The 21,181-nt window shown below is 39.6% G+C and overlaps 3 protein-coding genes across 5 annotated transcripts; 2 read left to right on the forward strand and 1 right to left on the reverse strand.

Annotated features, from left to right (window-relative positions):
• The first annotated feature begins 325 nt into the window (after nt 1-325).
• On the forward strand, nt 326-2,397 carry LOC113469231. 2 transcript variants are annotated; one of them, XM_026826781.1, is made up of 2 exons: nt 326-910; nt 958-2,397. In XM_026826781.1, the coding sequence occupies exons 1-2, from the start codon at nt 703-705 to the stop codon at nt 1,554-1,556; spliced, it is 807 nt and encodes a 268-aa protein (XP_026682582.1). In that variant the 5' UTR covers nt 326-702; the 3' UTR covers nt 1,557-2,397. The 2 variants fall into 2 exon arrangements, with proteins under 2 accessions (XP_026682582.1, XP_026682581.1); XM_026826780.1 differs by having other exon boundaries at nt 326-906; nt 954-2,397.
• Nucleotides 2,398-7,869: 5,472 nt separating this feature from the next.
• On the reverse strand, nt 7,870-10,769 carry LOC103513624 (myoneurin-like). The gene is made up of 3 exons (XM_008478470.3): nt 10,112-10,769; nt 9,764-9,937; nt 7,870-9,300 (listed from the first exon to the last, which is right to left on the reverse strand). Exons 1-3 carry the CDS (start codon nt 10,156-10,158, stop codon nt 8,244-8,246), a joined length of 1,278 nt encoding a protein of 425 aa, XP_008476692.1. The 5' UTR covers nt 10,159-10,769; the 3' UTR covers nt 7,870-8,243.
• Nucleotides 10,770-14,726: 3,957 nt separating this feature from the next.
• LOC103513628 (DNA-directed RNA polymerase III subunit RPC4) lies at nt 14,727-20,902 on the forward strand. 2 transcript variants are annotated; one of them, XM_026826783.1, is made up of 6 exons: nt 14,748-14,817; nt 15,018-15,024; nt 15,249-15,460; nt 16,079-16,178; nt 16,359-16,481; nt 20,588-20,902. In XM_026826783.1, exons 3-6 carry the CDS (start codon nt 15,273-15,275, stop codon nt 20,885-20,887), a joined length of 711 nt encoding a protein of 236 aa, XP_026682584.1. In that variant the 5' UTR covers nt 14,748-14,817; nt 15,018-15,024; nt 15,249-15,272; the 3' UTR covers nt 20,888-20,902. The 2 variants fall into 2 exon arrangements, with proteins under 2 accessions (XP_026682583.1, XP_026682584.1); XM_026826782.1 differs by lacking the exon at nt 15,018-15,024 and having other exon boundaries at nt 14,727-14,820.
• Nucleotides 20,903-21,181: the final 279 nt, after the last annotated feature.

The following is a 21,181-nucleotide window of genomic DNA, read 5'->3' on the forward strand; positions in this document are numbered from 1 at the left end:
TCTACATTTTTATCACAGCTCGGCTGCACATGTGCTAAAATCAAACATCGAAAAGAAATGTAACACCTGAATATTTTTAACAAAAATCAACAAGACATTAACATGCACCCATAATAACATATCTTTAATTTTTATTGAGGAAATAACAATTTTCACGGCATCGTCTTTTATTTGTTTCTGAGGAGACCAAGTTTAGACTTTCAATTTTTATTTTTTTTAGTGAGGCATCTCTTAATCAGATTAGGTACCTATCAAGGGAAACGCTTAAAATTCTTTAGTTAGACTACCTATTGTTTATTGTTGGCTTTTCAAAATATTTTCAGCCCCCAAGCGGAGATACCACCACGACGGCCGGGGGACCCACCATGCAGGCCCTCCCCCACCGAAAGTAAGAAGGCGGACTGCCCCTGCCCCAGCTCGTCCAGCGGCGCCGACGAGAGCAAGTAGGGCTCCACCTACATTCTCCAATCGGCCAAAGAATTCATCTCACAACAGGGCCCACAAGACGATTTTGAGACAACGCGGGAGGGGTTCAATGGAGGTCAACTTCTTGCCTTCAAACACAGGTGGGAAAGGTTGGGGGCACCCCCGGAGTTGATATCCCTAATATCGGGATATCAACTACCTTTCTGCCAACGGCCACCTATAAGGGATTTTGGTCATCCAATCCCCCCAGGTCTCTCGACCCCTCCCTCACCCCAAATGACGATAGCAATAAACGAACTGTTGTCCAAGAACATCATATACACAAGTCCCGAGTCAATAAGGTCTGGATTTCTTGCTCCGATGTTTCTACGCCAAAAGCCAAATGGAAGTATTCGGCCAATCTTCAAATTAAAGCCCCTGAACCAATACATCAAACTCCGCCGATTCCGCCTCATCAACCACTATCGAATCCCAGGGTTTCTGCAAGAGGACGACTTCCTAGCGACGATAGATCTGTCAGAAGCGTACTGCCACGTACCTGTAAAAGAGGGCCACCGAAGGTTTCTATCATTCCATTTCGAAGGAAAGATTTATTCGTGGAAATGCCTACCCTTCGGACTAGCTTCCGCTCCTCAAGCCTTCAGCCAGTTAACGAACTGGGTGGCGGAGCTTCTTCGAAAACAAGGGTTGCGCATACTAGTCTATCTAGACGATTTTCTGATAGCGGCTCAGTCTCCCCAGCTTCTCGTGACCCACTCTCGCATGGCCGTACACCTCCTTCAACATCTTGGGTGGCAAGTAAACATAGAAAAATCTTGCTTGGATCCATGTCAAACAAGAACCTATCTCGGGCTACAGTAAGACACCCACAGTCAACGGGTAAGCCTTCCCCCCACCAAAGTCACACGCTTACGAAATTTGCTCAGCGCCCTTCAGAGATCTCCTCGGTGGTCCTTACGTTCGTACCAGAGTCTTCTCGGACAGCTCAACTTCGCGGCTTTCGAAGTGTCTTTGGGACGCCTTCATCTGCGTCCTCTTCAGATAGCGGCTCGCACTCTATCGAAGAGCTCACCCAGGAAAACTCAAGCAATGCCCCCCAAGCATTCCCAACCTCAAAATCAAAGGCATGACAGGAGCCCAAATTTATGAAAATTGGAAGGTCTTTCAATTCCAATTTCGTAATTTCTTACTGGCGTTCAAGCATTCAGAAGCCAAAGAGAAGAAGAAAGTGGCCTTGCTGTTGCACCTACTGGGTTCAGAAGTTGTGAACATCTTTCAGAGTTTTAGTGTGGATCTAACCAAAGTGAAGTGTGAGGACCTCATCCAGAAATTTGAACATTTCTTCTCACCGAAGAAGAAGCTGAGTCTGGAAAGACACAAGTTTTTCACTAGGAAACAGAAACCACAAGAGTCAATCGAGCAGAGTTGGAAAAATTGTACTTGCAAGTACAAAGTACAAGTACTTTATTTGTACTTGGTAGCGCAAGTACAAGTGCAATTACTAGTACTTGTACTGACTACAAGTACAAGCACTTTTATTTGTACTTGTACTTGTTTCAGTCCAAGTACAATTACCAGGAGTTGTACTTGTACTTGCAAGTACAAGTACAAATTCCAGTACTTGTACTTGGAAGACACAAGTACAAGTACTCGTACTTGTACAGTATAATATACAAGTACTATGGCCAGTACTCTGCACTTTCACTCCATAAGTACTATTGTACTTGCGTTTAAGGTCTCAAGTACATCCGATGTGATGATTGTGTAGGTATGTGTATAAAATAGCCACACGAGTTTTTCATAATTGATACATATTTGATTGATTTTGATCAGACCAACTTAAATCATTTTCTAAAGTCTAAAACTAAAATCGTCATGGACGCTGATTTCTCTTCAACTTCAATATTTTCAAATTCTACGTTCAATAGTGGTGGTGGAGAATTGACAACTCCATCACCATCTATTAGTTCGGTAGATGTAAGTGAGTTACTCCATCATCACCTCCCAGAAAGTTTGAAAACTCAGTAACTCACTGACAGATACTTCATCAACACAAAAATGCTACACCAAACCGTTTGCATTTGCTATGGTAGACAATCTTATACGCACTAGAGAGCACTCAAACAATCGCACTAGAGAGCACTCTTTCTCCCACTAATAACGATCTTGGGAAAGAAGCATGTAGGTGAGAATCGCTGGCCTTATTAGATTCTGCAGCCACTGCAGAAGACATGGCCATAATAAAAAAGGGTATTGGCCAAATTAAGGCTACCTTGACTGCAGTTCGCAGTCAAAATCAACCACCAGCTGCCAAATCTAATGGCAGGGAAATATTTCTCCTCAGCGGTGCCTTCACTCAACTAAGAAACAAAGACCAAATAAAAGAAAAGAGTTGAAAAAACCCTCTTTAGCTGAATCTGATATTCTGATGACGTTAGTACTAACCTTATTCTTTCCCTTTTGTAAATAATTATGCCAAATTTTAGTACATCATTGTAAAATATATTTGTAGTCAGTTCAAGTTACAAAGGTCTGAAAATCTTAGACGGAAATTTTTTTTCCTTGGTTGAGGAAAAATCGTGTCAAGAACAAAATCAAGCTGTGGCCCGATGCACTCTGTGCGATAAGCAGAAAGAAATTAAAGGGCAATTCTCTGCTACCACCAACTTCCTCAAACACCTGAAGAGAACCCACGGTCAGAGGTAACCCCCTACACTTTGCTTGGCTAATTGGATCTGGTACCCCGAGCTTTTTGCCTGAGGAGCGCCAGGAAAGGTCCTCTTCCCCGTCTTTGGCAAACAAGGCGCAATGGTGCCATTCCGTGTCGTTGAAGACTCTTGGTTTAAAAAAATATTAGAGGAGTTAAAAATTGAGTTCTACGGACTCTCCAATCCAAACAGGTAAGCGTAAGCGACCTTCGTAGACGAGCATGCAGGAGTTCCTGGGATCGATTCCCGGCGCAGTTGTACCTTTTTAAGTAGCTGCTTCTATGGAGTAGCAACCAGTGGGAATTTATTAAAAAGGAATCACTTGGTAATGCTGTGATATCCACAAAAGTTGTGATAAGGCTCTGCTTAACCACAAATAATATTCATAATGATTTCATCAATTCCAAACAGGCATTCGGTAGCAAAGACTACCTTTGAGTTATTAGAGAGTGAAAAGGAGAACCTCAAAAATCTGCTCCGTCAGGAATCTTCATACGTTTGTGCCACAGCCGACATGGACTGCCTCCTACATGGACTTTTTCGACTTTGGTGGGGATAAAGAAGAAGAAGAAGAAGAAGAAGAAAAAGAATGTGAATCTGCCACGTCCATCGTTGCACAGCAACAAATTTTCAACTACTTTTCAAATCCCTCTCAGGAGTTCGAGATGTTGAAAGCATATCCTGCCATCAAGAAGGTTTTTTTGAAAACCAATGTCATACTTCCATCCTCGGCTCCTGTGGAGAGGTTGTTCTCCTTTGCGAGCATCACAAATACCCCGAAGGTAAACAGGCTATGACTATGGCCCATTGAGTGAATAGTAGTATCTAGGTAGGCAGTGTCAGACAGTGATTCCCAACAAATCATGCCTAAACCCAGAAGGAAGAAGGTAACTTCAAATGATTGGACTGACAGTGCAACATTGCAACTGATTGACAAAGTTGAAACGCAACCATGTACATATTTGGAACAAAAGACTACCACAATAAGACCATCAGAGTCAGAGATTCGGCCTGGAGGGAGATTTGTGATATGTTTCAAGACAAGATTACAATGCAGGATCTCATTGCCAAATGGACCAATCTGAGAATACAATTTAAGAGCTATTCAACCAAAGCAAAAGCCTGTAAATCTGGACAAGGTGCAGAGGACTATCAAGTACACTGGAGATTCTACAAGAAAATGTTATTCCTGAAAGCAGCTGATGTCAGGGAAACAACAAGCAAATAGAAGCAAATATGTATGGAAGACACAAATGTCCATGATGATGAGAACATAATTGCAGAGGTATGTACCTTTATTAACAACACCACCAGATACTACCATCCCCATTGGCACTTTTATTTTAGTACAATTTATGGGTGGCTCTAGGAAAAAAAGCATTTTCAAATATGCTTGTATTGTGCAGGATATTGTTAATGACAAACCCTATCAAGGTGGGACATACTACAATAGAACCTCACATGGTTGGTTTGATAGTGTTGTATTTACAGACTGGTTTAAGAAAGGTTTTCTTCCTCATGCAAAACGTTTGCCTGGTACAAAAGTAATAATAGGAGATAATTTGAGTTCACACTTTACTTTAGATGTATTGAAGCACCAAGCAGGTTGTAAACCGTACGAACTTAAAAACGGGTAATATCAGACTTAAAACAAGTAGTACCTATTTGAAAATGCTTTCGTTCTCACTGAGGATAATATGTTTGGGCTATGCAATAATGTTTAGTTTAATCTCCAAGAGCCAGTTCCCACTTGTCGTTCGGAAAAAAAATCGTGTCGTGTGTAGTGGGAACACACTCATTTAAATTACATTGCCTACAGGACATTCGGAAAAAAAAAGTCGGGTGAAACTCACGACAAGTGGGAACGGGCTCTTAGTAAAGGAACTTGTTGTAAGAATATATTCAAAAGAACTAGGAGTTTAAGTGAGAACCTATCTAAACATGGCAGTTTAAGTGAGAACTATCTAACTTTTTACTTTCTATTACTAAAGTACGTATTCGGCAAAAGTAAAATTATTAGAAAGTCATGTGATCTTCAGACCAGATTTCTTTGAAATGAACTTTCCTGTGTCCACAAATAAAAGGTAGGAACCTTACAATAGAAATTTAACAAATAAAACAACCTATCTAAGGAATTGAACTTGATCTGACAGAGATGGTATTGGTCTATGTTGCTGCTGGGGTTTAAAAAGTGCACTACAAAGGCTGTGATAAATATTGACACTTAAGTAAGGAAACCAATCTATTTTCCTTTTTTAAAAAAAAAAAAAAATAATAAACAAATAGAAAAATACCTGAGTTTAAAAACTTTAAAAAAAAAGAAAAAAAAAAATCTGGATTTTTTTTTAAGAAAACATTATTAAAATTCAATAAAAAAGACAGGAGTGTATATTTCTTTTTTCTTTACAAACATTGTAAAAAAAGGAAAGTAAAAGAAAGTTAACCTAAACCTTAAGTAATTCACTAAAATGTTGATTACACCTTAAAAACAACACACTAAGTAAATTTACGTATAAAGCTTTTTACAGGTACCAAAAATAATATTCCTCTGTGAAACTTGAAAATACAGTCACACGTAAAACATCCAAATCTAAACTTCTTGGATTTATCTCGACGCACAATGTGTTTGCAAGTTTTGCAATGTTCCGCCACTTCATCCAGCATAACGCTAATCTTTTCGTTGCAGAACGTACAGATCAAATACTCTTTGGATTCCAACGCCAGTCTGAATTTGGATTTGAAGTATCTTCCTTTGATGGGTTCAACCGATTTCGGGTTCGGTTTCGCTTTGAGGTTTGTACTAGCGGATTCGTTAGAGTTGCTACTTAGTTCTTCGTCGTTTAGAAGAACTAAAAGTTCTAGTTGGTTCAACTTGTTTGAATCAACCGGACTCAGTCCGTTTGTATTTGATAGTGACGAATCAAGATGGATGTCTGGTGAATTAGGAAGACCTATACCAGAAGATTGTTTCAACCCCTGCTCGATATCAATTACATGGAACTCTTTGTGTTCATAGGGAATGTTCCCGTGGGTATTGAAACTTGCAGATAGATTTTCACTTAGTTAGCGGATTCGTTAGAGTTGCTACTTAGTTCTTCGTCGTTTAGAAGAACTAAAAGTTCCAGTTGGTTCAACTTGTTTGAATCAACCGGACTCAGTCCGTTTGTATGTGATAGTGACGAATCAAGATGGATGACTGGTGAATTAGGAAGACGTATACCAGAAGACTGTTTCAACTCCTGCTCGATATCAATTACATGGAACTCTTTGTGTTCATAGGGAATGTTCCCGTGGGTATTGAAACTTGCAGATAGATACTTGTCTGCCCCCAAATACAACTCATTTATACCAACCACTCGATGTTGGATTCTTTCATCCACTGAAGGCTGAATGGCGGAAAATTCTTACAGAATTCAAGTTCAAAAATCCGAGGATTGGAACTGTTCCAAAATCAATGTTCCCTTCTTTGCTCAATAGACATCACTATCTATGAAATTCAAAACTTTGTAGGAATTCTGATTATGATGGGCATAGCTTGCCTTACCGCCTACACTGACTATTGGTCAGTGTCAGTGGAAACCAGAGAATACAAGTATTGCTCGCGAACACTGTTTCAGCGAAGTTAATGTGAAAGAATTTTTTTAACAATCTGGAAAAGACCTACAACCAGTACAACTTTTGCTCCTCAATGATACTAGATGAGACAGGAATCCCGACAGTCTTGTAATCTTGGTAATCTTTTCATGAGATGAATGTACAGACAGCGTGTTTGGGAGTTCCGTGGGTTTAGGGCTAGACATTGGCATATTGTTTTCAAGGCTTAAATGACCAAACAGCTTATTTTTGTCCACATCACCACATCTTGGTAATCTTTTCATGAGATGAATGTACAGACAGCGTGTCTGGGAGTTCCGTGGGTTTAGGGCTAGACATTGGCATATTGTTTTCAAGGCTTAAATGACCAAACAGCTTATTTTTGTCCACATCACCATTAGTTTCAGGAACATTTTGATCATTGTTCAACAGTGTTTCTGAGGTTTTAAAATCAGCTGGCGCCGTTATTTGATTGAAACTCGGCGTATTGTGAGTTATTTCTGGTAAGGATGTGGTGTTAATATCTGCAAGTTCAATGAAAGGATGAAGTTCCAGCAGCTGACTCTGATCTATTTGCAGGAGTTGATTGATTTCCGTGAAGTTGTCACTTGTTGCTTCGTTGATGACTTCAACATGGTCTATATTGTGTATGTCATGCAATTCATTACTGGGTTGATAGAGAACATTTGTTTTCAGATCGTTCTCTTCGTTTGCAACTTTAGTTACTGGATTGGTTGTAGCACTCGTACAACTTCTATTAAAGATAACGCTTGTTTTTCGTTCAATGAGTTTCAATTTCTTAGATCGTTTTTTACTTTTAAGATCAACTTGGGTTAATGTGGAAGTCACCTGATTACTATCTTCAGGTTGGTCGATTTTTTTACTCCCAAGGAGAGGTGATTTGGATTTAGGAACTTCTCGGGGTACTTCGAATTCTCGCAATTCGGTTATTTCTGAAAGAGATCAAACTTTTGAGATTAGTAAAATACAGGTAACTGAAAAATATTTGAGCAAAAGATGTTGAAACAACATTGGTGATAAATTACATACAGCATACTAATCAATGAAAAATATTCGCACCAAACGATATATCGAAAAACAATTGGTAAGTTAATTCATATTCAGATTGAGAAAAATTAGGTTAATTTGTTTCATAAATGAGATTCAAGATTTATTGATTCAAAAACGAGTATTAATAATAATAAAATTGAGGACGGAATTACCAAAAAAAAAAACTACTAACACATGTTATCGAAAAGTCAAATAAAAATCAGTCAATTTAGTAAGTCTCTTGATAGTAACTCTGAGTATGTCCAAAATTCACAGAGCACCATGAGTAATATGTAATATTACAATAGAGAAGCCTAGAAAATAAATAAATTGATGAATAATGGCACTTGAACAAGAAAAAATATCTTAATCGTTTAATGAGTCTGGCACAGCTAACCTAAAATACTGTACGTCACCGTAGCTAGAGAAATTGTTGACTCCCTACTAGTCTTTACCTTAACACACTCAAACACTCATATCCCTATTCAGCAAGGCATTGTACAAATTAAGCTCCGGTATGGAATAGTTGGCTTGTACGATCTTATGAATGTTCACCAGATGTTTCTTGAGCGTTTCCGTACGCGAGCTCCTATAATCGCACACGTGACACGCGTACGGTTTCTCTCCCGTGTGTTTCCGTACATGCCGCTGCAGGTCGCTCCGTGTCACGCACGTGTACTCGCACGCGTCACACGCGAACGCTTTGCGGCCGAGATGCGTCAGGATGTGCTTCTTCATGTTGGTGCTCTTGTAGGAGTTGTAAACCCCGCAAACGTAGCAGATATAAGTGAACCGTCCTTCCGATCGGTCTAGCGCGGGACATTCGCGGCAGTGCAGCAACAGTTCGCCTATGTTGCTCACGTTCAGCGAGTTGGAGCAGAATGTACACCGGCTGAAGCAATGGATCTCCTCAGAGCTCAAGTTCTTCAGGAGATCATTATCAGTGACGTCATGATTATCTATGTCGTCATCAAGATGGACATTTAGTTTCTTCATTTCCCGCACGGTGACATCTTTGTTCGGTTTGGCAGGTTCCAAGCTGATCTCCGTCATTTTCTTGAGCATGTTTGCGTGATAGGTCGTATTGGTTTTGTTGGCCTGAGATTTCAACACTTCCGGCGTGTGTTTGGTGGGTTTCTGGTTGAACAGTTTGAGTTGTTGATTGTAAAGTTCAAGGATCTGATTGGTTGGGTTGGCTTTGGTCGTTGTGGTGGGATACAGTTGAACTTCGGCTACGTTTTGATTGACTATCTTTTGCAATTGCTTCAACACATCGTTCGGGTGAGGGCAGTCTGGTTTGGGCAGGATCTTGACGGGTTTGCTGCGCTGATTTGTATTGGGAGGTTTCACATATTGACCGTTTATTTTCACATACGCTTCATCATTGACTTGATCCATCCTGGTATAGTTTTTACCTTGCAGAACATACACAGCACTTTCTTCATCATTTAGCATGGTCTTATCTAAATGAGATCCTTTCAAGTGAGTTCCAGTTTTCTTTTCTTCACTTCCATCCGTCCTTCTAATTTCTATAGGTATGTCTGCCTTGTAGTGCGTGCAAAACTTCTCGTATGCTTTCCAATAGCGGAGTTCCACAGGGTCATGGGCGATCAGATCCAAACACAGGACGGTGACAATCTCCTTCATATTCTTGACAGTCGGGTTGCTATGGATACCCGGATCATCCCGATGTCTGTCGAGGATGGTTTGTAACACATTTACTTCTGCGTCAATGAGGACCTGGTATTGTTCGAGAGTTTTATTCTCGGTCTTCTGGAATTGAGCGCGCCGTTGGCGGAGTATGTTGACTTCGAGCTGAGTAAGCTGCACAGCCTCGCTTGTTGATGAGCTGCCAGACTCGGCCTCCGGTGCAGCTGGACCATCATCCGGAGTTTCCTCATCCGAGTCTAGAATGATGATGGTGTCCGTGTCACAACGATTGAGACCAGAGGGTCCAGGTGCCTCCAGGTCAACAATGGGTCGACATAATTTCTATTTCATTCAATTGATTGATCTTATTCTCAACATTTTCTTCAACGGTTCTGATGATTTCATTCGGTGGTTTGTCAAGCAAGCTTTCGTCAACTTTCTCCTCATTTCCACCATGACTTTCATTTCGATCACTACTCTCACAGTCTGCCATGAGTTCTTTGAAGTACCTAATTTCTATTTCATTCAATTGATTGATCTTATTCTCAACATTTTCTTCAACGGTTCTGATAATTTCATTCGGTGGTTTGTCAATCAAGCTTTCGTCAACTTTCTCCTCATTTCCACCATGACTTTCATTTCGATCACTACTCTCACAGTCTGCCATGAGTTCTTTGAAGTACGACTTTTCCAAAGCCTTCACTTCTTCCTGGTATTTTTGATATTCCATTGCCTCTAAGTTATCTTCAAACGCGTCACTATTCCCATTTAATTCTTTCTCAATTTTGATATCTTGCTCATTATCTGCCTTGTTCTCAATCGGAGTTTTCCGTCTACTTGTTTCTACATTTTTATCACAGCTCGGCTGCACATGTGCTAAAATCAAACATCGAAAAGAAATGTAACACCTGAATATTTTTTAACAAAAATCAACAAGACATTAACATGCACCCATAATAACATATCTTTAATCTTTATTGATGAAATAACAATTTTCACGGCATCGTCTTTTATTTATTTCTGAGCAGACCAAGTTTAGACTTTCAATTTTTATTTTTTTAGTGAGGCATCTCTTAATCAGATTAGGTCAGATTAGGTACCTATCAAGGGAAACGCTTAAAATTCTTTAGTTAGACTACCTATTGTTTATTGTTGGCTTTTCAAAATATTTCTCCGAGATCTAAGGAGCTACGGGCTATCTAAACTTGGCCTTCACAAATCGCATCAATCACAGACTTGCCTTTCAAACCTTTGATTTAAATTCCAATGCGGAATCGTGGACAGAATCAAAGAAAAGGAAGAATCGTCGAAAAGAAATGGAAAGATAATTCAAGAGGAAAACGAATCTTCCGAGATCTAAGGAGCTACGAGCTATCTAAACTTGGCCTTCACAAATCGCATCAATCACAGGCTTGCCTTTCAAACCTTTCATTTTAATTCCAATGCGGAATCGTGGACAGAATCAAAGAAAAGGAAGAATCGTCGAAAAGAAATGGAAAGATAATTCAAGAGGAAAACGAATCATGTTAGTTTTATTGAAGGATTCCCACAGTATGTTAGAAAGAACAGGGGAAAAAGACGAGGGAAAAAAGAAGACAAACGTTCATAAGAAGTCGGATATTGAGCTCGGAATCTTTGGAAAAACATCTTTGTGTATTTATTATTTATGAAATGAAACATTTAGAGAGTTAGGTAAATAAATGAATTTGTCAGGTGGCACTTATGAAATAGAATTTAGCAATAGAAAACCTCCTTACTTAGTAGAATTTTGCAGGAGAACATCTTTAGCAATAGAAAACTTTAGCATCTTTAGCAATCAATTTAGCAATAGAAAACCTCCTTACTTAGTAGAATTTTGCAGGAGAACATCTCTTGTGAGAAAAAGTTGTGAGAAAAACACCCAGAAATATAGCATTTTCTTCATTTCTCTCTTCATTTTTCTCTCTCCCTCCCACGAAGAATACATTTTTTTTTAAGACAAATAAAGGAATTTTAATTGTGTTAAGCATAAATGCTTGTCACAAATGTCGTTCCCTGCTTAATGTACTACGCTACGCTAAATTTTATGACTTGACTAGGACTCGAACCACCAACCTCCAGATCCTAAGTCCATCGCGCTAACCTCTACACCACTGAGGTTTGTTTGTTTTTTTTTTTTTTTTTTTTTTTTTTTTTTTTTTTTTAAAAAAAATTTTTTTTTTCACTTGCAGTGCTCCATGAGAGCGAGTAAATCCGAGGAAACAAAAGTGCGACAGTGGGCGCAAGCGTTGTGCACGCCCTGAGCCAGATAGGCGTTCAATGTCGAATGTAAAACGTCTGTAAAATAAACATTAGGAGCTTAAGTGAGAACCTATCTAAACATGGGAGTTCAAGTGAGAACTATCTAACTTTTTACTTTCTATTACTAAAGTACGTATTCCGCAAAAGTAATAGAAAGTGATGTGATCTTCAGACCAGATTTTTTGAAATGAACTTTCCTGTGTCCACCAATAAAAGGTAGGAACCTTACAATAGAAATTTAACAAATAAAACAACCTAAGTAAGTAAGTAAGTATCTAAGGAGTTGCACTTGATCTGACAGAGATGGTATTGGTCTATGTTGCTGCTCGGGTTTGAACCGCAGTACCTTCGGTTATAGATCGAATGTCTTAAAAAGTGCACTACAAAGGCTGTGATAAATATTGAAGTAAAGAAACCAATCTATTTTTCTTTTTTTTTTTTTTTTTTAAATATAGCGGAGACCTATGAGATGCTGAAGAAGAATTTAGATCTCAACACAACGAGCACGCGGGAGATGCTGGATGATTTGGTGAAAACTGCGTGTGCTGAGGCGCCCTGTATTCCTGTGAAACAATTCAAACAGAAACTAGTCGAGGATCTGAAGCCCGTGACACCGACCAGTGTAGAGGTGGTCACGTTAGAAGCATCTCTCCATGTGAACGATACGTCTAGTAACAATGCAAAGGAGAAGTTGGCAGCCATGTTCCGTACCTACTGGAAAGCGTTCGTCTCGAGTGACAAGAACCCGGCCATCCTGCATCGTATGATCGATAGCTTCTCTAGTATGGACTTGAACGCAACGCCTGTGCGTCGACTCCTCTACCTCACCTTAGATATAGGCCTCTACTTCCACTGCCTCTCACCAGAGCACGTGGCGCTCTACTTCCGACAACTAGCGCTCGAGAAGACGCCCGTGGCGGATGTGAAAACTAAACTCAGCCTGTGCGTCGACTTCTCTACCTCACCTTAGATATAGGCCTCTACTACCACTGCCTCTCACCAGAGCACGTGGCGCTCTACTTCCGACAACTAGCGCTCGAGAAGACGCCCGTGGCGGATGTGAAAACTAAACTCATCTTCCGTCATTTGGGCTCGGATCCGCGACTGAACGGGAACGAAAAGATCTGGGCTGTCAAGTTTGGAACATTCCTCAATCTGTATGGTCCGGATGAGGGGCGGCTCAAGAAACTCATGAACATGGTGGGAGCCTCGCTACGGGATCCAGACGCGTTGCTCTTCGTGTTCACTCGGACCATCGCCCGAACCTTGCCGAACACAGACGAGCGCACGATTCAGTTCGTGAAGGCCATGTTCACGTGGCTCAACGCGCAGCTCGTGTCCCGACCGGAAACACACGAGAAGATGCGAAAGGTTTTGATCACGTGGTTGATGAGTCGGCGTCGTTATACAACGGCCAAGTGCCAGTATATCAAGCTAAGGCAGAGTGAAGAGACTGGAGGGAGGAGTAGCTTGTTGACGCAACTCCTGGGGGATCTACTCCTGTATAAACCGGTGAAACGAGAACCGGATGGTAGCTAGGGGTAGGGAACACACTAGTCATGTTCGATTAATTGGAACCAGGTCGATTAATCGATTCTTTCGGGCTTGATTAGTTACAAATCGATGCCCATTAGTTATCTTTTAATCGACTATTGTGATTTTCAACTAATCGAGCTTCACTAGGAGACAACTAGCGTAAATCTACACAAGTACCTCGATTGACAAGCAATGGCTACCTCATTTTTCAGTAAGAACTGGAAAACTACATATACAATTGTACAGACAAAGTGTACTTACCTTGAGGACCTGGGTTCGAATCCCACCCGACTCGTTAGGTTTTGCAAGATCAGCTTAAATCTAGTATGGGCCGGGGAATGCAAAAGATCGGGTTTCGATTCCCGGCGGGGCTACCTCATGTATCTCATTTCAAACACTTGAACGCAAATGTACTTATGTACGTTGTAATGATCAGATAACCCCAAAACAATGTGTACATTTGACCTTAGGATAAGAAAGCACTCCCAGTATTTTCAAGTTTCACAGAGGAATATTATTTTTGGTACCTGTAAAAAGCTTTATACGTAAATTTACTTAGTGTGTTGTTTTTAAGGTGTAATCAACATTTTAGTGAATTACTTAAGGTTTAGGTTAACTTTCTTTTACTTTCCTTTTTTTACAATGTTTGTAAAGAAAAAAGAAATATACACTCCTGTCTTTTTTATTGAATTTTAATCATGTTTTCTTAAAAAAATCCAGATTTTTGATTTTTTTTTTAAGTTTTTAAACTCAGACAGGTATTTTTCTATTTGTTTATTAAAAAAAAAAAAAAAAAAAAAAAAAAATTTTGTTTTTTTTTTTCAATTTTTTTCAACACCTTTTGTAACTCTCCAATCTCAAGTCTTAACCGCGTGTCGTACAACTCAAGCGCAGTCTTATGCTTCTCCAATCCTCGCGACAAATAACCTCTCGTCCGTCCATAGTCATCGGAAAGGTTATGCTCACAGTACCCCATGTGACAGAACACTTTCGCTGACGGCTCGCCCTCGGTTAGGATCGTCTCGAATACTTCGCGCCTCACATTAGGTATGTCTGCCTTGTAGTGCGTGCAAAACTTCTCGTATGCTTTCCAATAGCGGAGTTCCACAGGGTCATGGGCGATCAGATCCAAACACAGGACGGTGACAATCTCCTTCATATTCTTGACAGTCGGGTTGCTATGGATACCCGGATCATCTCGATGTCTGTCGAGGATGGTTTGTAACACATTTACTTCTGCGTCGATGAGGACCTGGTATTGTTCGAGAGTTTTATTCTCGGTCCTCTGGAATTGAGCGCGCCGTTGGCGGAGTATGTTGACTTCGAGCTGAGTAAGCTGCACAGCTTCGCTTGTTGATGAGCTGCCAGACTCGGCCTCCGGTGCAGCTGGACCATCATACGGAGTTTCTTCATCCGAGTCTAGAATGATGATGGTGTCCGTGTCACAACGATTGAGACCAGAGGGTCCAGGTGCCTCCAGGTCAACAATGGGTCGACACTGATAGGAGCAATGAAAATAACCTAAAAGTTTGATCCAGCAAGATCTTCCAACTGAGAACTATCTACTATCTTTACGGTAAGCCCAAAGCTTTAATAATAACAATCTTAAAAAAAAAACTACCTATTTACTTGTTCATGTTCATCCCAGCCTAGTTAGCTTGGTTGGTAGCACATCTGCTTGTAAGTGCTAGGGTGTGTTCAATTACCACCTGCGGCTGATTTTTCCTGAATGGATAAGGTACTAAGGTACCCAACGTCCTCTGATTTATAACAGTTTACGGTAAGCCCAAAGCTTTAATAATAACAATCTTGAAAAAAAAAAAAACTATTTACTTGTTCATGCCAGCCTAGCTAGTTAGCTTGGTTGGTAGCACATCTGCCTTGTAAGTGCTAGGGTGTGTTCGATTACCACCTGGGGCTGATTTTTCCTGAATGGATAAAGTGCTAAGGTACCCAACGTCCTCTGATTTATAACACATTGAATGCCCTTTCATCAATTTCCAGAGTGCAATCTAGAATCTCCTTATCATGTCCGAGAAATCAAATGGTCAGCAAGCAGGACCTTCCTCCTCTTCTGTTCAAAGACTACCAACATGGAAGCCACCGAGAGATTTATCTCTGGCCAGTATATCAAGCAATTTGAAAGCCTCGGTTAATCCTGCTCCGAAGAAACAGTTTATGCCCAACTTGAATGTTCAACGGAAGAAAAATGCTGAGTAAGTCATTAAAGTACTGTGAAGTGTGGTTATACACAGGGCTAGGCTAGGCTTGGCTTGAAAATGTTCCTTGTACTTTTCAAGCCAAGCCCAGTGTGGCCCCTTTTTATAACCACCAACTTAAACCTCTAAAGAGCAGACACTCTTGATCCCAAAGGCTATGTCCTCTGTTTGAAGGTGCTTGCTATTTATTGGGAGGTGTTCACTATTGAGATGGAATGATCAAATCAACAAAGATATCACCAAAAGAAATCAAAATCTCAGTCTCATTGAAAACCAACAAAAATTTAATGATAGAACTTGGTGGAGAGGTTTTGACGTTTTGTGAATAGTTGACCTGTTCTACCAAACAGAACGACTTAGTACCTATATGTGTATATGTTCACTATTGAGGGTGGGTTATTAAAGCTCAGATATGGTCAAACTCTTTTTCTTAAATCTAATTGAAACAAAGTAGTCTGCAGGCTGTAACCTTTGCACAATGGACATTGAATACCTACATCAGTTCTTGACAGATTATCAAGTGTGCCAGGAGGCATGCAAATGTCAAGAGTTTGAAGCACTGCCCAGTCTATATAAACATTAAAGTTAAGGAACTTCCTTTGTTTTTAATTTCAGACCAACAACATCAGCCAAAACCAAAAAGGACCTAGTCAACACCAAACAGGAGAAACCTAAATTTACCGGCAAGAAAAAGGACAGCAAAGGATTGATTCAGGTACGGTACTTAAAGATTTTTAAAGTTTTTTTTTTTTTTTTTTTTTTTTTGCGGCTTTTCGAAACCCCAGTCACTGAAATCTAAAATCCCTAGCTGTTCATGCAGTTGGTTACAGAGTGCTGTTCAGCTCATTTTCACTAGTTTCTCAATCATAAGTAATTGTTGTTTCTTGTTTTACAGACCACCTCTGTGTTTTCAGAGGGTATAGCTGCGTCGGAGAAGAAAAAGAGTTCTTGGGGTTCATATCGTGACAGTGAAAAAGAGAGTAAAGCCAATCTTCCTCCACCCAAGTTAAATCTAGAAGTAAGTGAAAAAAAAAGGATTACAAGGTTTCCATATAAGGACCAAGTACCTACCTTTGATAAAACTTGGAAGCAACAGTACTTTCCTTTCCTTTTTTTTTTTCTTCTTCCCTAAAAGGGCCTTTTCTGAGTTTTACCAACAAGCTATCCAGCCAGTGGTGATAGCAAATTGAAACCAGTTCACAATGGATCGCTCCTTTCTGTATTTAACCTAACCCTATGATAACACTAATCACTGCTCTAATTGTGAAAACTCCTTTTTGCCAGGTCAACAATGGGTCGACTGGTGCTCGCCATGGTTCCGGGAGGAAGTGATGTGCATTAGGTGTGCTCACTCATGGGGCTTGGTGAACAGGGAGCCATGTCACAACACAGTTGATCTGGGTCTAGCTGAAAAAATCATCAAGGCAGTCTATAGGTACCAGTTTTTTTTTTTTTTTCACCATTAAAAAAATGGGCTTAGTTCCTACAATAACATAGGTACCCACTTAAGCAGGCAAAATAATGGTAAAAAAAGAAAAAAAAATCTGAAGGATTACCTACTGATACTGACTAATGCTAACACAATCTAGGACTCAACTCAAATGTAATTTGTAATTACTTAAGTAGGTACCTACCTATCTAGTCTCAAGTTTTTATAAATTTGGTGATTTGCCAAAAATTAAGTCAACACTTCTTGAAAAGGAAGTCAACATTCATTTCAACATGGAGTAATACCTAGATCTGAGGAAAAATAAAGGGCTTAAACCACATTGATTTACAGTGAGAGGGATGTATTTAGGTTTAGGAACATCATCAAGAGTTATTTATACAAACGAGATTTACAGTAAATTCACACAAAAGTTCCTTGTCAAATGGACAAACAGAACTTGAGGTGAGTGTATTTGGACTTATGGTAATTATGCAGAAGCCACAACAGTGGAAAAAAAGCTCCTTTCTGTATTTAACCTAACCCTATGATAACACTAATCACTGCTCTAATTGTGAAAACTCCTTTTTGCGTTTAACCTAACCCTATAATAACACTGGTCACTGCTCATTTGTGCCAGTTCCTTTGGTAGCAATCTTCCACTGACGTGACTTCTGCACAAGTACCAGACTTATCATAAAAAAAACATCAAATGAAACTGAAAACAAGTGGGAACGGGACTTTAGGGGTTAAAAATTGGGAGTGAAAAATAGGACAGCTTGACAAAAGAACAGTTTTTGGAAAATTTACTTTTTCATCTCTTGTAGGTACCAATCAACCCCAGACGATAGTTACCAAAACATTTTTTTTCTTCAGGTGCATAGGGAAATCTCTGTAGGTACTGCCAGAACACTGTGACAGAAACATGTCATGAACAATAGACCACAAAAGAGTTGTGGCAGATCTCCTTGTTTAAATTTAACATGCTGTTGCTGGATGTGGTTCAAATTAATAGTGACATAGAATAGGTAAGTAGTTTCATGCATTAGCTAGACCACTATCTGAGATTACTTAAACCTTAGTTGTTAAAGTGATCAGTTTTACCCACAATTTATTGATTTTAAAAATTTAAATTTAGCCAACTAGAAATTTGTTGACCTTAAACCAAGTTTCAACTCAGAAAGTGGCACTAGTGGTATAAATGAACATGTTGATTTTTTTTTTTTTTTTTTTTTTTTTTTTTTTTTTTTTTTTTTTTTTGGAGGTTGGTGGTTCGAGTCCTAGTCAAGTCATAAAATTTAGCGTAGTGCATTTAGCAGGGAACGACATTTGTGACAAGCATTTATACTTAACACAATTAAAATTCCTTTATTTGTTAAAAAAAAAAAATGTATTCTTCGTGGGAGGGAGAGAGAAATTGAAGAAAATGCTATGTTTCTGGTTGTTTTTCTCACAACTTTTTCTCTCAAGAGATGTTGTCCTGCAAAATTCTACTAAGTAAGGAGGTTTTCTATTGCTAAATTGTATTTCATATGTGCCACCTGACAAATTCATTTATTTACCCAATTCTTTAAATGTTTCATTTCATAAATAATAAATACACAAAGATGTTTTTCCAAAGATTCCGAGGTTAATATCCGACTTCTTATGATTCTTATGAACGTTTGTCTTCTTTTTTCCCTCGTCTTTTTCCCCTGTTCTTTCTAACATACTGTGGGAATCCTTCAATAAAACTAACATTCCGAAATAGTAGTTTGTGTTCTAAACTCTACTTTTTTCGATTAGGCGCTTTAACCACCTGGACGGCCATTTACCATCAGGTAGAACTGACAGGTACGCCTGAACAGCGCCTGTCAGTTCTACCTGATAGTGTATGGCAGGAATAATAAGTCTCTCAGGTGATCTGTCAGGTCTACCTGATAGTGACTGGCCGGCCTTATACTAAAGTCGTTCGCGCCGGAAAACTGTACCAATTACCTACTTTGGTAAAATGATGTTTAACTATTTTTACTTACACCCTCTGTCATATTTAGTTTAAATCTTGGTCAGTCTTGATTTCTATCAAGGACACCGCAGGATTATTCCGTAAATATTTGTTACCAATTGGACTTTTGTCTACCTCAAACTTTAGATTGTAAGCCTACTTGTTTGTATTTTTGTTTATTTTATAAGGGTTTGTTTCATTAGGCGCTTTACCAGTTTTGTGTCGTTCGCGCCAACCTCTTCTTGTGCTATCGAAACAGTAGACGTGTAAAAGAGTTTTTCTTTTTTGTAGCGTTCTTTTGAATATATTCTTACAACAAGTTCCTTTACTAAGAGCCCGTTCCCACTTGTCGTGAGTTTCACCCGACTTTTTTTTCCGAAATGTTCTTTTGAATATATTCTTACAACAAGTTCCTTTACTAAGAGCCCGTTCCCACTTGTCGTGAGTTTCACCCGACTTTTTTTCCGAATGTCCTGTAGGCAATGTAATTTAAATGAGAGTGTTCCCACTACACACGACACGATTTTTTTTCCGAACGACAAGTGGGAACTGGCTCTTGGAGATTAAACTGAACATTATTGCATAGCCCAAACATATTATCCTCAGTGAGAATGAAAGCATTTTCAAATAGGTACTACTTGTTTTAAGTCTGATATTAACCGTTTTTAAGTTCGTACGGTTTACAACCTGCTTGGTGCTTTTTTTACGAGAGGTTACACTTTAACGGTTCAACTCTCAATTTGTGTGTTTTTTTTTTTTTTTTTTTTTTTTTTTTTAAAAACGAAAAAAAACAGGTATGTCTGCCTTGTAGTGCGTGCAAAACTTCTCGTATGCTTTCCAATAGCGGAGTTCCACAGGGTCATGGGCGAGAAAGGATTAGAAGGTTTCCATATAAGGACCAAGTACCTACCTTTGATAAAACTTGGAAGCAACAGTACTTTCCTTTCCTTTTTTTTTCTTCCCTAAAAGGGCCTTTTCTGAGTTTTACCAACAAGCTATCCAGCCAGTGGTGATAGCAAATTGAAACCAGTTCACAATGGATCACTGAAGTTGAGCTACATAGCACATGGTTAATGTCTGGATGGGTGACCATGTGAACAATCACTTGTTGCTGGCTTTTCCCCGGCCCACCCAGGCTGTGTGAGGTTAATGTGAGTAGGCAGGTAGCTTGTTGCTGAACGATTGGTAAAACCCCCTCACTAAAGATCTTAGATACCTTAAATGGGTGACCATGTGAACAATCACTTGTTGCTGGCTTTTCCCAGGCCCACTCAGGCTGTGTGAGGTTAATGTGAGTAGGCAGGTAGCTTGTTGCTGAACGATTGGTAAAACCCCCTCACTAAAGATCTTAGATACCTTAGCAGTTATACAGAGATATTACTTCAATCCCTTAAGGAAAAAGTCTGTTCCCACTTGCATGACAAGAAAAGTGAAAAATTTAATCACCAAGTTACACTATGGGCTCTTTATTATTATTATTATCATCTTTTTTAACCATTTCTCTCTTCCCTCATCAGCGAAACAAAACCGTGGACAAATCTGTTGACGAAGAAACTCTACAGACTCTTCTATGACATTACTTCAATCCCTTAAGGAAAAAATCTGTTCCCACTTGTCTGCATGACAAGAAAAGTGAAAAATTTAATCACCAAGTTACACTATGGGCTCTTTATTATTATTATCTTTTTTAACCATTTCTCTCTTCCCTCATCAGCGAAACAAAACCGTGGACAAATCTGTTGACGAAGAAACTCTACAGACTCTTCTACGAGATGACTTTATCGATGATGGAGACGACAAATCTGACATCAAAGACAGGAAGGCCCCCATACAGTTGCCCCTACTGAAAGTGGAACCAAAGAGCGAAGAGGACAAGAAGGTGATAGGAGGCAGTAGTGAAAGGTTGAGCCAAATGTTGGCCGAGTGTGACCATGTGAGCGATGGGGATGTGCCGAATAAGTTCCTGTTCTTCCAAGTGAGTTTAAATTTTGTTTTCTTATTCAATCAAACATAACTATCTATCTGGGAGAATTTCAACAGGGAGTATACTAGCTTAGACTGACTGGGGGACTTCAAAGAGGGAGTAGATCAGCTTAGACTCTCTGGGGATTAAACACGGAGGATACCAGCCTGAAATTCCCCTTGCTAAAGAAATATCAATGGTTGAGAGTGATAGGAGGCGGTAGTGAAAGGTTGAGCCAAATGTTGGCCGAGTGTGACCATGTGAGCGATGGGGATGTGCCAAATAAGTTCCTGTTCTTTCAAGTGAGTTTAAATTTTGTTTTCCTTATTCAATCAAACATAACTT

The sequence above is a fragment of the Diaphorina citri genome, unplaced genomic scaffold (genome assembly GCF_000475195.1).
Source record: "Diaphorina citri unplaced genomic scaffold, Diaci psyllid genome assembly version 1.1 scaffold997, whole genome shotgun sequence".
Taxonomy (NCBI): Eukaryota; Metazoa; Arthropoda; class Insecta; order Hemiptera; family Psyllidae; genus Diaphorina; species Diaphorina citri.